The following is an 18,609-nucleotide window of genomic DNA, read 5'->3' as shown; positions in this document are numbered from 1 at the left end:
TCTCCCTTGATATTCATTGTGCGCTACCATTTCTTGGCAGTTTCATGGTGGCATTCGAATTGGTAAGATGCGCAATTCGTTTCTCATGCTTAACCCTTGATATTCATTGTGCGCTACCATTTCTTGGCAGTTTCATGGTGGTATTCGAATCGACAAGACGCGCGATTCGCTTGTCGTGCTTAACCCTTGATATTCATTGTGCGCTACCATTTCTTGGCAGTTTCATGGTGGCCCTCAAATCGGCAAGACGCGTGATTCGTTCCTTGTGCTTTAACCCTTGATATTCATGTGCGCTACCATTTCTTGGCAGTTTCATGGTGGCATTCGAATCGGCAAGATGCGCGATTCATTTCTCGTGTGTAATTCATGTTATTCATTGTACATTACCATTTCCTGACATTCATATGGTGACATTCGAAACGGCAAATTCGCGTGATTCTTTTTCTTATGTCTAATTCATGATATTAATTGTGTGCTACCATTTTATGACATTTATTGGCTGACATTCGAATCGGCAGTATGCGCAATTCCTTTTCTGTGTTTAAAATCACGGTGTTCATTATGCGCTACCATTTTAAGGCATTTACTTGGTGGTATTCGAGTTGGCAAGACGCGTGATTTATTTCTCGGAGTCTAATTCATGTTATTCATGGTGCACAATCATTCTATGGTATTTACAACCTTTGTACAAATCTGCAATGTGCGCAATTCATGTTCCAGCAACTTTGAGAGAACAAAAAAAGCTAGAGTTCTAGATGTAATGTTGTGTGTACATAATAAGTTTCTCAAACACGATTTATGTTATGGTTTAGAAATCATTCAGATTCTTATGCAAAAGATAATATTTGAATTTGAAAGTTGCCTTGAACTTTTCTTGATTCCCTCACAGGTATTCCAGTCATCTTGAAGCCTAGTCATTTTAAGTCTATGCTTAGGTTGTCCATGTTTTCAGAATGGCAATGCTTAGAGTCATAGCTTAGTATTGATTAATATGATATAATCTTGATATTGTGTGTTTTAACTTTTTTGCTTCCTACAGGTCTCCTTCCCAGCTGTTCCCTTCCTAATCCCCTTTTCCCCACTTGGACTCTCTTAGACTCTGTGACAATTATAATCAGAGTATTGGAGCTGTCTTGTGGTGGAAGTGTTGGGAACATGCACAGACCCCGAGGATCTGGTGACTCTGACAAAAAGCACCAAAGTCATTCAAACACTGTCCGAAGATTACACTGAAAATAAACAGATGTTCCATACCTTTCATCATTGACAGTGGTGCGTTGATAAGTATTATGCCCGAGGAGAAATATAATGAACTATCTCCATTATCCTGACTGACGCCATTGAAAACCAAAATGTACACATGGGCTGCATCAACACCCTTGAAAAGTAAAGGTTCATTTGTAGTGAATATAAAACACAAGAAAACAAAAGTACAAGCGCCCATTCATATACTTCAAGGTACCGCATCAAGTGCCTGTTTATTCAGCTTCAGTACAGCTGGTGATATGGTACTGGTCTCACTGAACTACAATATAAATGCTTATCATGAAATGCTATGTCATTTCCCTTCATTATTACATAGTTTAGAAAAACTTAAGACTATGAAAGTACATTTGCATATTAATGAGGTTATCTGTCCTGTTGCTCAAAGACACAGAAGAATTGCATTTAATTTACAAGGAGCTGTTGAGAAGGAACTTGAATCATTACTTAAGCATAATATCATGGAGCGTTCTACTGGCCCGACGCCATGGGTTTTTCCCATAGTGGTAGTGCCCAAAAAGGACAACGAATGAGCTGTGCGAATCTGCATGGATATGCGTCACGCAAGCAAGGCAACTGAAAGAGAACCACATCTACGTTTGCACATTGCTGACATGACAACACAATTGAATGATGCAAAGGTTTTCTTCCACCTTGATTTAAATAAAGGATTTCATCAGCTGGAACTTGAAGAGAATTGCCTGGTACATTACCACCTTTTTTACATATATTGGCCTGTTTCGATACAAAAGAATACATGTTGGCGTATCATCAGCTGCAAAGATTTTTCAAGGTGTCATTAGATGTATCATACAGCCTATTGTAAATGCTTTCAACAATAGTGATGACAAATTTGTTATCGGACCTAGAGAGAGAAGGAACATGACAAAGCTCTCAGGCAAGTGTGTTGTTTACTTGTTGATGCCAGTTTAATGTTAAATGCTGAGAAATGTGAATTCATTAAGACAAAGCTAAAATTCTTTTGCCATATCTTTTCTGATGTGGGCATGACACCAGATCCAGTCAAAGTCAAGGGTTGTCAACTGACAGTCCCCTACAAGATGTTTCCATGTTACGTTCATTTCTTGGCATGGCCAGTTATTGTTCCAGATATATACAAGACTTTGCCACTGTGAGTGCTCCACCAAGAGAGTTGATGAAAAAGAATGTTTCATTTCACTGGTCACATGAATGAAAGCAAAGTTTTAAGAGAATCAAACAAGCTATTGAAAATGCTAATGAAATGGCATATTTCAAACCAAAGCTACATAAAGAAGGTGTTGTTGACGTTAGCCCAGTTGGGTTAGGCGCAATCCTTCCACAGCACAGCAGACACCCAAATGCTTGAAGACATGTTGTGGCTTATGCAAGCAAAAATGTGGCCAAGACTGAACATGCTTATTCATAAAATGCAAGAAGAAACTTTAGCAGTGGTGTGGGGTTGTGAACATTTCCACATGTTCCTATACAAATAACCTTTCACACTTGTGACAGATCATCAAGCACTGCTGACCATCTATATCAATCCAAAGACTTAGATGCCTCCGCACATTGAACGTTGGGGGACTATGATTACAAGAACACTACTACACAGTTGTGCATAGTCCTGAGAAAGACCAAAACCCACCGACTACTTCTCCAGAGTGCCTATACAATGTCAATGTAACCCATCAAAGACAGGTTAGGTCTACATAAACTTCACTGTGAAGTCAAACACACCAGCTACTATTTTCTTGAAAAAAATTGTCACTGCCATGAGTCAAGATAGTGACATGTTAAAAGTGAAAGACATTACTATATATCAATCATGAAACCAACCAATATACTGGACCTCTTACCAGTGACAGTGAATACCAGAAGTATGAAAATGTCAAAGATTAACTATCCGTGACACAAGAAGGAATTATCCTGATGCTTTCAAGAACTTTAATTCGAGAGAGTCTGCAACAACAGATAATTGAAGTGGCCCATGAAGGAGATCATGGAATTGTTGCCAATAAACATGCTCTCCGAGATCAAGTCTGGTTTACTCATCTCGATGAATGAGTTAAAAAAAGAGTTGAAGGCCTGTCATCTATGCAACTGCCTGTCTTTGAAAATCACTCAACACCCCTTAAACACTTCAGAGTTGCCAAAGCAAGCATGGGAAAGAATTGCGGTTGACGTTTTTGATCCACTTGACAATGGACATCACCTGATGGTGATTATGGATGAATACTCTTGCTTTTCATTAATTCAAGATCTCTCGTCTCACTAAGGAAAGAACCATAGAGAGATTAGATGGCATCTTTGCTAAATGGGGCATTACTATGATTTTAAAATCTGGCAATGGTCCACCTTTCAATAGTTGAATATTCAGAGACTTTCTCGATCTGCTTACTGTGAAGAATCAGAAGAGCACACATCTGTGGCCACCTCAAAATCACAGACTAATGGCCTTGTTGAACGCTTCATGAGTACACTAAAGAAAACTTTTTTATCATGCTGCATTGGAAAAGCTCGACCTCAAGACTGTCTTGAATTCTACTCTGCAAATTTACTGTTCAACTCCTCACTCAGCCACAGGTGAAAGTCCTGCAATGTTGATGTTCAGGAAAGCAACGATGACCAAGTTACCTTAGTGGACCAAAACAAGATCAAGAACTGATTAAGAGATCGGTACAAAAGATCTGGATTGAAAAGGGAAAATGAAGGCCTCGGGAGACAAGAGATGTCATGCAAATGACATTGTTTTCACAAGAGGAGACTGAGTGCTCATATGTCAGCCAAGAAGATGTAAATCTGATGCCCCTTTTGATGCTGAGCCATTCCATGTTATAACCTGCAAATGACACATGGTGAAAGCGCAGTGTCCTGGGAACTCCGTTACGCAAGACTCCTTGCATTTCAGACGTGGCTCAACGCTCGTCAGATACTGATGTCAGAGACTGGTTCACAAAAGACAACTGGAAAACCCCAGACGGCTGTTGCTCTTCCATTACCAAAGCAGATCATGGTCACTCCCTATTGCTGATTCCCAGTTTCAGAAGTCACAATCAGTACGAGGCAGCAAAGTGCCAACAAGGATTATTGAAGAGTTATAATTGTGTATGTGTTGTAAAAAAATGTAATTTTTAATTTAACAGAGGGAGAGATGTAGTGTTGTGTGAGTGTATAAGACGGAACCATTTTGGCTCCTGAAAGACTCCGTAGAGTGATGATGCAAGTGTTATAATGTGGTGAAGTGAATGCAGGTTTAGAACATGGAGTTCGCTGTTACATGCACATGAATAAAGACCTGCAATACAGAGCTATGTGTGTGGTGTATTCATTGGTGGATACCCAGGCTGGGGAGAAAGCCACTCTGCGGTCCTTGTGTACTCACAAAGATCTAGCCTGACTCTTTGATTCTCATCATTTAAACCGCTGCCACTCAGAAGTCCGGAACCAGACAAAGAGACGCAAGATGCTAGTGCAGTGCAATTCCACTCTGCCCACATGAATGCCTGCTGTTGTGACTGGGCAGTTTTTGCTACGTTTCACAGCACTACTGTCCTCTCAGCTGAGGGTATTCTTGGACTTTTCTGTTGCCACCTGCTTTCACTCTTGTTGACTACATTACCTATAGTCTTTCTGCCACCTCAGCTGACGGGACGCGACAAATACAACAAGCACTCTTACAAAGATCTGGCCTGACAATTCCTGCTCCTCCTTCACCAGAAATCTGGAACCAGAAACAAATCCAATTAGGTGCTGTTTTCACCTCTTTGCATCCCAAAGAATCTGGCGGATTGGTCAGGGTACTATGCTCGAATTCCAAACTAGGTGCTAGAGTTTTACCAGCTTGTCATCTATCCCGACATCGGTCTCCCTATTTTTTTCATATGGACATGCCTGCATCACTCCCATGCTCAAACAAAAAGACTGTTGTCCTCAAACACTCTTGCACCTCTATTGTAGCCCTTATAATTTAGAAATATAGTTAAATACCTAGCTGTTGGGTATATTTTACATAATTATTCTTAGGTTTTTTTCCCTTATGTGGCAAAATGTCATGAAATCCTTTTTCATGTTCTTGTTTTAGCTGCACTTAACAAAGAAACTGCAAATTTTCAGATTGGTGAATTGCCTGTCTAGACACAATGACTCTACCAATTGTTTTAGCGATCACTTTTTTAGCCTGCCCTTACACGTGGATCTTCCGGCATTCAACATATCTTTCAGAGTGCACACTACTTCTAAGAGTGCGGCTGAATGAGCAGTAGGTTGAAAGAATAGTGAGTAGATTGAAGGAGGGTTGGGTATTCGAGATAGCGGTATACACAACTGAATTTTGATAATGACGGTTCTGGAAAATGGAGGAGTTGTGAGTCAGTGTGGGCTTTGTTATATGTCAGCTAGGGTTTTGACGGACTTCTGGGTGAACTACATTGTAGGATTACAGATATAATTATCTTTAACATGCAAGGTGACTTTTGTACTTTTGATACTAGAATGCCCGATTAATTCTTATTTCTGAGTAAGGAGGCCATATGGATCTTTAACGCCTATTGACGGAAGGTAGGCAACAGTTATTGTCTCTTTGTGCAGTAGAAACAAGGTCCTCCATCAGAATGGATGATTAGGTCCTGAAACTAGAGGAGGGCAACTACAAAAGGCACAAGCAAGATGCCTGGCTCTGGCTCAGCTCGGAGTCTTCCTGGACCCTGGAGCCCAAACCGAGCCCAGCTCTCATGTGGCTTCTGCCTGCTAGTCCCGCTCAAGCCTTATGCACCAAGAATTAAAGGCAAATCATTAATCTTTTATAAAGAACAGGAAAAAAGAGATACAAATCTAGTGGGTGAAGTGACCAATGTGAAACCACAAAACCAGTGTTCAATCCCGACTTCCATGCTTGAACAAACTGTGTGATCCTAGGCAAATCTCTCTTCTGTTTGATTTAATAGATCATAATGTTGCTCCCTGTTTAAAAAGGATCTAGGTCATATAACAATTCACCTGCCTATCAGTTTACTAGTGGCACTGTCGTCAGGGCTGGACTAGCATGAATGATTCTTAGTTCAAACTAAATTCAAACTATCCCTTTTAATAAATGTTTCTCAGTGCAGTGATATTATCAACTTACAAACTTGAAACACTTCCGCATTTTCATTCTGAACATAATTCGGTGCATTTTCGCACAATATGTTTTGTACAAATTACATGCTAAACATTTAATGGCTAGGCTCGTGCATAGACACTTAAACCAGACCCTTGGAATGGCTCCGAGCCTTTGCTCTTCCAGTTAACTTGTTGGCTCGTCCACCTATATCTGAAACTAATCAGCAATGTAACTAACTACCCACTCCTGCAACAGCAACCTCTCAAAATTCTATGTGACAGGTCCTTTCAACAAACTCTGGGGGAAGCTGAACAGGAATCTCACATGGATCTGACGCAGCAAGGCTACAGGTATTCATGTTAACAGAGTGGTGCTTGAAAATCCGAGCTGCAATATAGGCGAAACAGAAAAATGTGGCTCTGCCTAGTCTGGCATAAAATGGGGAGAATAGTTTTGTCATTCTTGGCCTAGAAGGGACTAGGACGTTATGGGAACTTCATATAGAAACAAGTGTTGTTGGGCAGGATGTATGTGTAGATTTGGTATTTCGATGGTTGCTCATTCATGATTTTTCATATGAAAATCCTAAAAGGGGATATTTGGGTTGGAAGATGAGAGGTGCTAGAGAAGGGCAAAGCGTTAATAAATGACTGCAGCAAAAAAAAAAAAAAAAAAGAGGGAAAATACGGGTTCAAATTTGAAGAAAACTGAAATGCATTTATAACGTGCAGCCGATGGAAAGTAAAAGCTTAACTCTACCTGGCACAGTAGCGTTGCTCTTCTTGAAGAGTCACACAAAAATTGTGGTCAAAGCCATCTATTTGAAACTTCTCCAGTTGCTCTCCAAGTACCACCGGCTTCTTCAAATCGAAACACGTTCCTTGTACGGAAGCAACCTCCCCTGTTAGTTTAAATTAAAGTATACATACCTTATTACTAGATCACAAGTACAATCATATCGCTTTATTAATCCATGCTTTTTTTAAATGATCGGCAGATATGTGTCCTTTAAGCATAGCATGGGCAATGACTTTCCAACAGGCATTGGTATCGTACGTATGAAAATTATAAAAGAAGAAAACAATGATATGCATAAACGTGTATCATCATCACACCCCGATCTCCTTTTACCTCTACAACATTCTACCATAACCCTCTCAAAACAGAGGAAATCCCTAACCCTTCTCAATCATCTCCCTTCAGCTCCAGAACAACCGATAACAGCCCAGCACACACCTCCCGGTTCCTACAATCCTAAATGACTTAGTGGAATGGTTTTGTGACGCCGAGTGCTAAAGAATTTTAGATTGTAGGATTACAGTGCTGTAAGAAGCGGCTCAGGAAGTGCAGGTTTTTCGTTATCTATTTGTTAATGCTCCTTCCAAGGGGGCAAAACCTTATTTTCGATATTTTCAGATGAAATGACAGTGACATAATAAAACTCCAGCCGCTATAAAAAAATAAAGCTAATAAGTCTTAGTTACAGCTATGTACTTTTCTCTTAATGAAGATGTTAGGCCTCATTTACTATACCTATTAGCTTTTTGATTTCTTCATAACGTTGTATTTTGTCAAACAAGTACAACTTGTGACCTCAAAAGAACTTAATTGTGTTGTCCGTTTTTGCCAATCAACAATGAAGACTTCGCAATACATAGCAGCGCCGCAGCACAAGAAGGGGGCCACTAACAAGATTCTTCCTACTCCCTTTATTCTGCTCCTATAGGCCCTCCACCTTGTTCTCAAAAATCCTTGTGTTACACAGTTGCCCTTGAGGGCTATCAACTTTTAACATGGTCTTTCTGGTCGCCATTATGTCAGCTAGACGTATACTGAATTACAAGCCTTATATGTGAAGCCTCCAGCTACCTCTTCTTTCCCAGAGAAGCTGGTATTAAAAACCAGGACTGCCTTACTACCGAAGGTGGTCAACCCTCATCCATCCAGCACAGTGCATTACCCTTCCAGCATTCTACCCTCCCCCACATCCAAAGAAAGAAGAATAAAGACTTCATCATCATCTTGATCCCAGGAGAGTGGTCAGCTTATACGTGGACCTGACACGTAAACTGGATGTCCAGTTCTTCAGGAAATAAATTGGATAGATTAAGTCAAGGCAGTGCACAAGAGAACACTGTCAGAATGGATAGTTCTGTTCATGAAGGTCGGCTGTGCCTTGGCACACAAACAGCCACCAGATGGTATTTACGTTCATTCCACCAGAGCCAAGTCTTCCACGTCTGTGCTGGCATGAGATGTGCCAGTGGCAGACACCTGCAAAGAGGCAAACTTGGAATCCTTCACACCTCTGGAAAGCACTAGTGTTTGGACTATGAAGTGAGGAGGAAAGGTCATCGTGCTCGCTCAGTGTTTCAAAATTCTGGGATATAACCAACTATGCATTTATCATATGGAGCAGGATTGCTTGGGGATCTATTCACAAGGTAAGGAATCGGCAGGTAGAAGTATTCATCAGAAGGAAAACTAACTTATCTATGGTAACGCTCTTTCTGGTGGAATCTCTACCTACCTGCAGATTCCTTACCTACCCTCACAACTCCCTGTTGCACGGCTGCTTATACTACTTACCTTCTTGATGTGGTGTCAACATGTAACAGAAAACATTACCTACCTTATGGACATTAGTGTCATCCAGTCACCTCAAAGGCATGTTAAAAAGAAAGGATGTTAACTGATGTCAGCATGGCACTAGGGACGCTTTATAGCTCAAATGACTTCATGAGGTATTGCATGCGGTGCTGAGGTGGAGCTGGCGCCCCGTGTGGGACAGCTATTGAAGAGTTCCAGAATGGTGCCTGGGCTATTCACAAGGTGAGGACTCTGAAGGAAGATATAGTATCCACAAGAAAGAGTAACTTTTCCTTCAGTGCTGTTTACACTTGCTTGCAACTTGGACAGTTTGAAGGATTTTTCAGGACACATGCTTAAATTCCAAACTAGGCTTTTTCATGTTCTAATTTATCTGCACATCTGTCTCTATCTTTTTATTTAAATCTATTTTTTACATAGACATACCTACATCACTCCCATGCTCAAACTTAGACCTGTACTTCCTTGAACACTCTAGCAGAACTATTGTTGTCCATCATAAAACTATCAAAGCCTTCAGTATGCAATGTATACAAAATAGTAAGTATATATATCAAGTGAAACCCCTAATATATATATATCTCCAAACAATGGCGTACTAATCCTATGAACATCATAGGAGCGCACTCCAGGGCCGGGGTTCTGTGAAAATGTTTTATTTAGCAACGCGTTTCGATTTCAACGATCTTTGTCACAGCCAACTATATATATATTTAGTGGCCACTTTTTATTTATACTTAGGTAGTTAGGATCATGGTTCCATAGAAAAAGCATTTTTTAGACTAGCCTATATCTTTGGCACCGTTTGACGAATCGTCTCGAAATTTTTCAAAAGAAGTGCCCAAGTGATTCTTGTTGCACACTGAACATTTTGGGGTGATCTGTTAAGCGGGGGCCAAGGGAAAGACACTCACGCACCCACTCAGATACTGAATCGCCTGCTCTCACACCCAGACACTCTCACAGCCACTGTCACCCCCAGATGCACCCTATCAAAACTATTCTCACTCCCAGAGAGAGGCCACGGCCAACTCCCACTGTGCACAGCCAAAGGGCCATGCGCAGCATGGGGATGAGCAGTTGGCACAAGGGTATGGCTGTTGCCCTGGCCTTACAGCCAACCCCTGCCATGCACAGCCAGAGGCCATGCACGGGGCAAAGTTGTGTGCTTATAGGGAATTTGCCTCAGGGCCTCTTACCTTTGTTTTTGTCAGTGAATTTCTATTTTTTTTAATGCAAAGTAATTTTAATTACTATACATTAATCCAACTATGGACGGACACAACCTTTTGCTGTGAGTGATAGTGGTTGGCCTCAGGGCCTGACCTGCAGCAGGCCCTATGGCCAACCCAACCATAACCACCCAATTCCGCGCCACACATGGCCTTTGGCCATGTACGGTGGGGGTTGGCTGCAGATCATGGCCTGCAGCCAGGCACTTCTGCCAACCCCCCTATAACCACCCAACTCAGCGTGATTTACAATAAGAAATATACTGACAATTTGAAAAAAAGTATATATTTGACAAGTACAAAGTGTGAGATCACCTTTCGGTATGTACCTTAAATATTTGCAGTTGAAAGGAATTTAAAGCTGAGAAATTACAACTGACACACCTAGACTGGAGTCCTCAACCTTCAGATGGGGTTGGAGAACTTAACCACTAGGCCACAGGTGACTCCTTACTATTCAGTGTCCAGACATCTCTATGACAGTCATTCCAAAGATTGTAATGGGGAAAAAAACATAAATGTTCCATCACTAGGAAAGTTTAACATTACAAACATGAGTAAATAAACAGACACACTGCCATGAAATACCAGGATTTGAACCTTCAACTTACTGAGTGACAGTCCAAGAGCTTTACCAGTAGGCCAGAGGTGGCTGTTCTGCTGTGCATCAAAAGGTAACTATAAAATTTCAACCAAACATTTTGCTAGTGTGACGCTTTGAAGTCATAGATTAGAAAGACCGTTGTAAATAACAATCTTTCTCTCTTCCATCCCATTATGAGGTGAGAGAGAGAGAGAGAGAGAGAGAGAGAGAGAGAGAGAGAGAGAGAGAGAGAGAGAGAGAGAGAGAGAGCGAGAGCTGTGGGGGAAGCCCAAGGCCCCCGCAGTCCCAGCTGGCTCCCCGCGTCCTGTGGGAGCCAGCATTGCTTCTGCACACAGGGAGCTGCTGAAAAAAGAACCTCCCTGCGTGCAGGAATAATGTTTTCTTCTCTTTCTCTGTGTGTGTTAGCAGACAGAGAAAGAGACGAAAACTCTGCTTTTAGCAAGCGGAAGCAGTTTTCTCGCTCCCCCTTGCTGAAAGTAGAGTGTTTGCTTTTGTGTGGTGTGAGGATTTAGCTCCTGCCAAGCAAAAGCAAAACGCTACCTCCCAAGGCCAGGCACATTGGGAGGTAGCAGGAACTGTCACTGGGGGATGGCAAACCCCAGGGCCATGCATGGCTCCAAGGGGGTCCGTAAGCCCTACCCTTATATTCTATTTGCCCTGGGGAGATGGTGGTCCCCGGGACGCGGGGGTGCTCCCCGGCCTCACCAACCCCCCGCATAGGTGACGTACTGCCCTGGGAAGGTGAAGGTCCCCCGCATACTTGACTTTGGGATCTATGCGTCCCTCCCACATAGTTGATGCATTGCCCTGGGGAGATGGTCGTCAAGGGGCATGAGGCAGCCTGCCCGGCCCCACCCCCACATACTTGATGCATTGCCCCAGGGAGATGGTGTCCCCAGGGTGCAGGGGTAACTCGCGCCCCCAACATACTTGAATTATTGGCCCCCCTAGCATATTGTTTTAATCGTGCCCGGGGAGGTGATGGTCCCCGGGGCTACTAAAAGGCCTAGGAGGGTGGGGGCCGTATGCCCCCTCCTTTTATGAGCCCACAATGCCCCTGGCCCACCCGTGTACAAAACATTAAGTAACGCAGGAGACAGTGTTTTTTCTTTTAAATCATGGATAAATCCGCAGATCCTCCCACGGATTTCTTTGTTACTTACAAAAAATGCTTTTAAGCTTTGGGGACGCCTCTGGAGGTTCCCTGGACCAAGGTTAGGGAGGTAGGATAAATATATCCTGGCCTCGGCTTTGCTGAGTCCCAAAATGGCTGCAAAACACTTATTCTTTCAAGCCAATCGGATGTCAGCAGGAGATCTTCCTGGATCCGTGGCACACGATAAAACAAATATCTTTTCCTTTTAATAATTTGAAAACTACAGAACGGATTTACACCAAATAAAAAAAAAGAAAGGTGATCTGAGGACGAAAAGCTACCTTTTTGCCAAATTTGGTGTAATTCCATCCAGCGGTTCGGGCTGCAGGCGTGTCTAAAGAGACCATGAGAATTAACATGGGAAACACACTTTTGTTTTTTAACCCTCGGACCCCTTTTTCTCACTTGCCGTTTGAGGGATAATCCCAAAACTTTCCATGCACAACAAGATCTTTGGGCACACTTTTTTCAAGATTAGTCAAATGGTGCCATAGATATAGGAAAGTTAAAAAACGCTTTTTCATTGGAAACTAGATCCTTAATAGAAATACCTACTGGTGACCGCCAGCAGGATATGGATATATATATAGCATTTCTCCACTAATGTTTATTCTTCAACTACAATTCCACCATTACATGTTACGGCTTGCAATTCTGCAACTGGCCTTGTTCACATACATGAGGAGCCATTACTGTTTCATTTTTGTAACGTCCACGTGGTCATCAACATTGCAGAAAGACTTTTGCAATTAGTCTTTTTCTAATTTCTAAGCACAATTACACAATGCATTTACTTAAAGTCATCATTCACATTCAAAATAAGTACATTTCAAGAATAAGTATAAAAAATAAAATTTAAACTAGGCTAGCACAATATGAATTGTAGTTTGAAGAGTACACTAGGGGTTTGCAGTTAATAACAGTTAATACCTCAATTTCATTGTTTGGTTTGGTAGCGTGTTATTTCAAATCCATTGTACCCTCAAATTAAATTAAACCCCCATAGCATTACGGGTCCCACTGAAATCTGGATCCAAACTGACATATGTGTGCATACAATAGTCAGGATTAACAAAATTGGGCCCAAGTGGGCAAAAAGTCCTTGGAATCTGAAATCATTAAATCCATTTCTAAACATTTATATTTCTTCTAATCAGATTCAATACCAAATTTCCCATAAACTTCAACATGTGCATTTACCAGCCCATGATGGAGACCTCTCGTGCAATCAATAACACCTAAGTCGTTAATCATCATACCCCCCGCTTCAACACTAAAGTGCTCAACAGCTTTCCTCACCAATGTTTGTATCTCTCGATTGGACACTACTCTTAATCAAACTTAAGGGCTTTCAGAAGCATATATTTTTACAAAAAAGTATATAGCTCCTCCTCAACATTTAAGCAGTTTGGGGCCTTAGCCTCAAGATTCATTATATATCTGCTCTCAGTCAGTCTCAAAAGCTACTCATGATTGCACCCTTTGATGTGCTTTGGGACTTTAGCAATCACAAAAATACTTCAGACACATGGCATCCTAGTTGTGGCACTCATTCGCATGCCTAGCCACCGGATAAAACCACTCATCGTTTTTGACAGCCATCAAATGCTGCAAGATCTTCTTGTGGACCTGCAGAATCGTACTGCCTGTAGGAAACTGGACTTCTTTGCAGAAGTACCCCCCTACTTTTTGCCCCCTGTAGAACTATTAGATGCTGTTTTTAGACTCTGACAGTGCAGTGAGGTGTGGTAATCAGACCTCAGTGACAGTGCTCTTTACCCTAAAACAAGTAAAGTCTAATTGTAAACCAACTGCATGGACTTTAGCACCCTTGTAGGTCCCCAGTAAATGGTAATCCTGGAACCTAGGGCATGGGAACCAAAGAGGGTCACTGAGTGCTGAAGCATGTCCTATGTCGCCCTAAGGGACCCATACACAAAATTACACACCCACTGTCATCATAGGCTACCTGTCATGGTGCAAACCATGTTTAAAAACATGACATGGCACACTCCAGTGTGACATTCCAAAGACACTGCATGGGCTAGATGTAAGTCACCCCTACAGCAGGCCTTGGAACCCTAAGGCAGGGTGTACTGCAGCACATGTGAAGACATATCTGCATGAGCAGATATGCCCTCATAATGTCTAATGTCACTGCTATATTTTACAAGTGAGCAGGGAAGCCATCTTAAAGTATGTACTGGGCACTGCTCAAACCAAGTTTTCCAGCTACATAATGGCTTCACTGAAACCTGTGCATTTGGTATCATATTAATAAACCCACACTGATTCCTGTGATGGATTTATTGATACACACCCCCAGAGGGTACCTTAGCGGTACCCCCTGAAACCTACAAGTCCTTTAGTGTGCTGGCTGACTGGTAAAGTCCAGACTGCTACCACAGGCAGGTTTCTGACCCCCTGCAGGTGAGAGTCCTCGCTGTTGGAGACCAGAAACAAAGCCTGATCTGGGGGAAAATGTTCACTCCTCCCCCAGCAAGATGGCTAGTAATTTAGCAAACCAAAGCCAGGGACTTCAAAGTCCCTACCGCCTTTGATATGCGACCCCAGCTTCCCCCAGCCCTGGGAGTTGCAACCCCCTGCCCCAAGGCCCATTTGGCACCACGACAGGCAGGAAATTAGATATGCAAGGAGGCATGCTGCACTACCAAGCCAGTCACATCCTTGAATGTGAGTTGCCTGATGAGCCCACTCTGGGAAAATTCCACAATTTTGGTGATGGCACAATTAGGAACTCTCAGACAGAGGTATGCCCATTTCCCACAGGAAGTGGTCAGATAGTGGGTGTAATGACCCCATGCCTAAGTAGCCCATTGCCTATTACCCTTCACGCACCTTACCACACTTAATTCCCTTGGAGCAGAGAAGCACGTTTGCAGGCACCAAAGACCAACACAAGAGTCTCCGCCAGACAAAGCAACAATGGCACTCGAGCCCCACAGCCTGAGAAGGAGTGAACCAACAGGGTCCACGAAATCCAGAGACCCCCCGGACCTATTCAGTTTAGCCAGATAGGACCCCCCCAGTCCTTGTCTGCAGCCTCTTTGCACAGGACACCAAAACTGAGCGAGCCTAGGAAGCCAACACCTGGAAGCACCACTGCACCTGAGCCCCCCAGCCCGAGTCGAAGTGGGCCAATGGTGGCATTGAGGTCCCAAGTTCCTTGATAGCTGAGCACTCCTTTGGGTTTGGCCCGACTGGTCCCCCAGGCTCTGCCTGCAGCCTGTTTTCATAGGCAACCAAGAACCACAAGTGTCTCTAGAAGCATGGCCCTGCCAGACAAAGACCCACAGCACACGCATCCCCCAGCCTGAGTTGCTGTGGACTGACAGTGTGCCTATGTGCTCAAGACCCTAAAGACTTGAGCACCACCTTTGTGTTTAACCGGACTGGTCACTCAGTCTGCACTTGCAGTCGCTTTTCCTCAGGACCGTTGCCCATTAAAGTGAAAGAGACACTCAATGCTGTAATACACCTCTGCACCAACATGCCCCAGTGCCTCTGGAAGTGAACTATTGGTGCTGTCTCGGCCCCCCCCCCATACTCAGCTTAACTCCCGAAGACTGGTCCTGTATGTCATTGCTTAGTGCCCAATTACAGTATATATTTTTGTCCCACAGGATAACATTAGCACACCCAATGCTGCGAAGCACCTCTGCACCCAGATGCCCCAGAGCGGCTGAGGTGACCTATTGCTGCTGCCTTGGATGTTGCCCCCTACTCACCTTAACTCCCGAAGACTGATCCTTTAAGTCGTTGCTAAGTGCCCGAATGTAGTATATGTTTCTTTTCCGATAGGAGAACATTAAGGCACCCAACGCTGAAAAGCACTTTGCACGCAAATGTCCTAGGGCCAACCGAGGTGACTTGCTGGTGCTGCCTTGGAGCTTGTCCCCAGCTTATCTTAACTCTAGAAGAACAGACCTGTAAGTCGTTGCCAAGTACCCATATACAGAATATGTTTCTTTTTCCATGGGATAACATTAGAGCACCCGATGCTGAAAAGCACCTCTGCACCCAAATCCAGTAGAGCCAACCGAGGTGACCTGTTGGTGCGGCCTTGGACCGTGCACCCTACTTACCTTAACTCTGGAAGAACAGTCCTGTAAGTTGTTGCCATGTATCCTCATGCAGTATATGTTTCCTTCCCACAGGATAACATTAGATCACCCAACTCTGAAAAGTACCTCTGCACCCGGATGCCCCAGAGCCGATTGAGGTGATCTGTTGGAACCGCCTTGGACCTTGCCCCATAATTATCTTAACTCAGGAAGAACATTCATCTAACCCGTTGCCAAGAACCTGTATGCAGTATATGATTCTTTTCCCATAGGATAACATTACTGCATTAAAGTCAATGCAAGAGTATTTGCTGTATACTTCAAAACTGCTAACTTAAAAAGTACTTACCCAATAAGAAAATTCTTGGTGCTTAAAAATATATAAAATATTTGTTATTTTTCTAAATTGATGTGGATCTGCTTATTGAGTGTGTGTGTCATATATTGACAGTTTATGCAGCAAGTGTCTAACGATCCCCTTTGATTAGCCTAAGCTGCTTGACTACCCTACCACAAATAGAGCAGTTGGGATTTATAAAGGAAGCCCTGTCCGCGTCTAAGGGGATACATGGGCTCTTTACAGAGCTTACCGCTTTCTGGTATATTATATAGCCCGCTTCCTTCACTGTCCAAGTACTTCAGCCCACACTCACACAGCAATACATACACAACAAACTCTGTCCTGCAATTGAATGAGCCCGTTATCCTTATTGGTTTCACTCTGAAGGGCGTGGTGTTTTCAACTGTATTTACACCGTGCACACATGCCTTACACTTTTGGCATTTGTGGAATCCCCTGACTTGGTGCAACTAATTTTTTTGTTTCATGACCTTTGGAGTGCTTTTAACCAGGGCATCCCTCATCGAATACGCTCTCCGGTATGCAAGATATGGGGGATCTGGGGATGGTTGGCCCCAAAATTAGATCCCCCTTGGATTAAGTGTCAATACTTCCATAAGATGGCCCTTAGTTGTCTCTCTTGCTTGTAATATGTTGTCATCAACCTAACAGGTTGATTCACCTTCATCTTTCTGCCTCTTCTGGAAGAGTAAGGATTTCCTGCTCTTCCGCTCTACTCTCGCTATTGTTTTTTGAAGGGATTCTCTTGTATAGCCATGTTGCACAAATCTAGCCATCTTCTCATCCCTATAGGCCTCCCAATCTTCTGTACAGCTACAATTTCTTCTTAATCTAAGCATCTCCCCATATGAGATACTAGATTTCAAATGGCTCGGGTGAAAACGGCGGGCATGCAGGATGGAGTTCCTAGTAGTTTTCTTCCAAAATAATCTGGTTTCCAATTTGCATTGCGAACAAACACCTGCAAATCCAGAATCTCTACCTGAGTTGCACTGATAGGAGCTGTGAAATGCAAGTTTAAATTGTTCTGGTTGATTGCCTCTATAAATATGTCAGCTGTTTGGCGTGTGCTCCTCCATATAACAAACAGGTGATCAAAAAAGCGCAACCAATTAATGACATATTCACCCCTACATGGCACCATGGTCATTGACTTGCACCTGCTTCTTCCACCAGCCCATCTGCAAACAAGCTTAGCTGGGGCGAAGCAGATGCCCATCGCCATACAGGCCTGAAAGTTTTCTTGTTAAAGAGAAAGTAGTTGTTCTCAAGACACCATCTAACCATGGACAGTGGCATCTCTGTGTGGTTATAAAGATTCAGTGGTTTACCTTTCGAGAAATACTAAACAGCATGAATTCCATCGTCATGTTTAATGCCAGTATATTATGAAGTCACATCAAGAGTTATAAGTAGATAATCATCCCTCCACGGGATGTTGTAGATTCTTTTCAGACAGTTATCTGTATCTTTAACAAATTAAGGTAAGTTTGCACATATCCTTGTAAGAAGTAATCAATGTATTTTGACGTGTTTTCAAAAAAACTCTCAATGGCCGAGATTATTGGCCTTCCAGCGGTTGTGCTTGATTGTTATGTATCTTAGGTATAAGATACATGATTGGTCTCTTTGGCAAGTCATTCTCAAAAACAAGTACTCGTCTTTATCCAACAAGCCTAGATTTCGCCATTCAGTGAGAGTGATATTGCAATTTAACTTTACCTATACTCTCCCTATTACTCCTGGCATAGCATTGTTCAACATCCAGTTGCTCTTATGCCTCCGCTGTGTACATCTTCAGGGGCCATAGCACGATGTTACCCCCTTTGTGCAAGTTGCAGATCACTACTTTCTTTTCAATTTTGGAGTTTTTTGATCAGATTGTAATATGACCATTGTTGGTGATCAGTTTTTTTGCATGCTTTGCTTGTCATTCGATATATTTTTTTGGACTCCTCAACAACACATTCATTAAATATATCAATGGAATCATCTGGGCCATTGGTAATGGTGTATCAGCCTCCCCATAGACATTCAGATTGATATTCCCTTATCAACCCTAACCCCTAAACTCACCCACCTCTAAACCCTAAAAATACCCTTACCACCTAAATACCCTCACCCACCATAAACATACCCTAACCATTCCAACTGCCATTATCCACCCTAAAAATACCCCTTACCACCAAAATACCCTTACACACCCTAAAACACCCTT

At 42.8% G+C, this 18,609-nt stretch overlaps 1 protein-coding gene across 1 annotated transcript in view; it reads right to left on the bottom strand.

Moving 5' to 3' along the window:
- Positions 1-18,609, bottom strand: part of GALM (galactose mutarotase) — a 168,743-nt gene that overhangs the window by 16,217 nt on the left and 133,917 nt on the right. Inside the window, exon 5 of the mRNA XM_069235097.1 lies at positions 7,103-7,244. Within this exon, the coding sequence (XP_069091198.1) occupies positions 7,103-7,244 (142 nt within the window). The remainder of the gene's footprint in view (positions 1-7,102; positions 7,245-18,609) is intronic.

Source organism: Pleurodeles waltl, chromosome 5, assembly GCF_031143425.1.
Source record: "Pleurodeles waltl isolate 20211129_DDA chromosome 5, aPleWal1.hap1.20221129, whole genome shotgun sequence".
Classification (NCBI taxonomy): Eukaryota; Metazoa; Chordata; class Amphibia; order Caudata; family Salamandridae; genus Pleurodeles; species Pleurodeles waltl.
The sequence above is the reverse complement of the archived record's forward strand: the minus strand, read 5'-3'. Positions and strand labels throughout refer to the sequence as shown.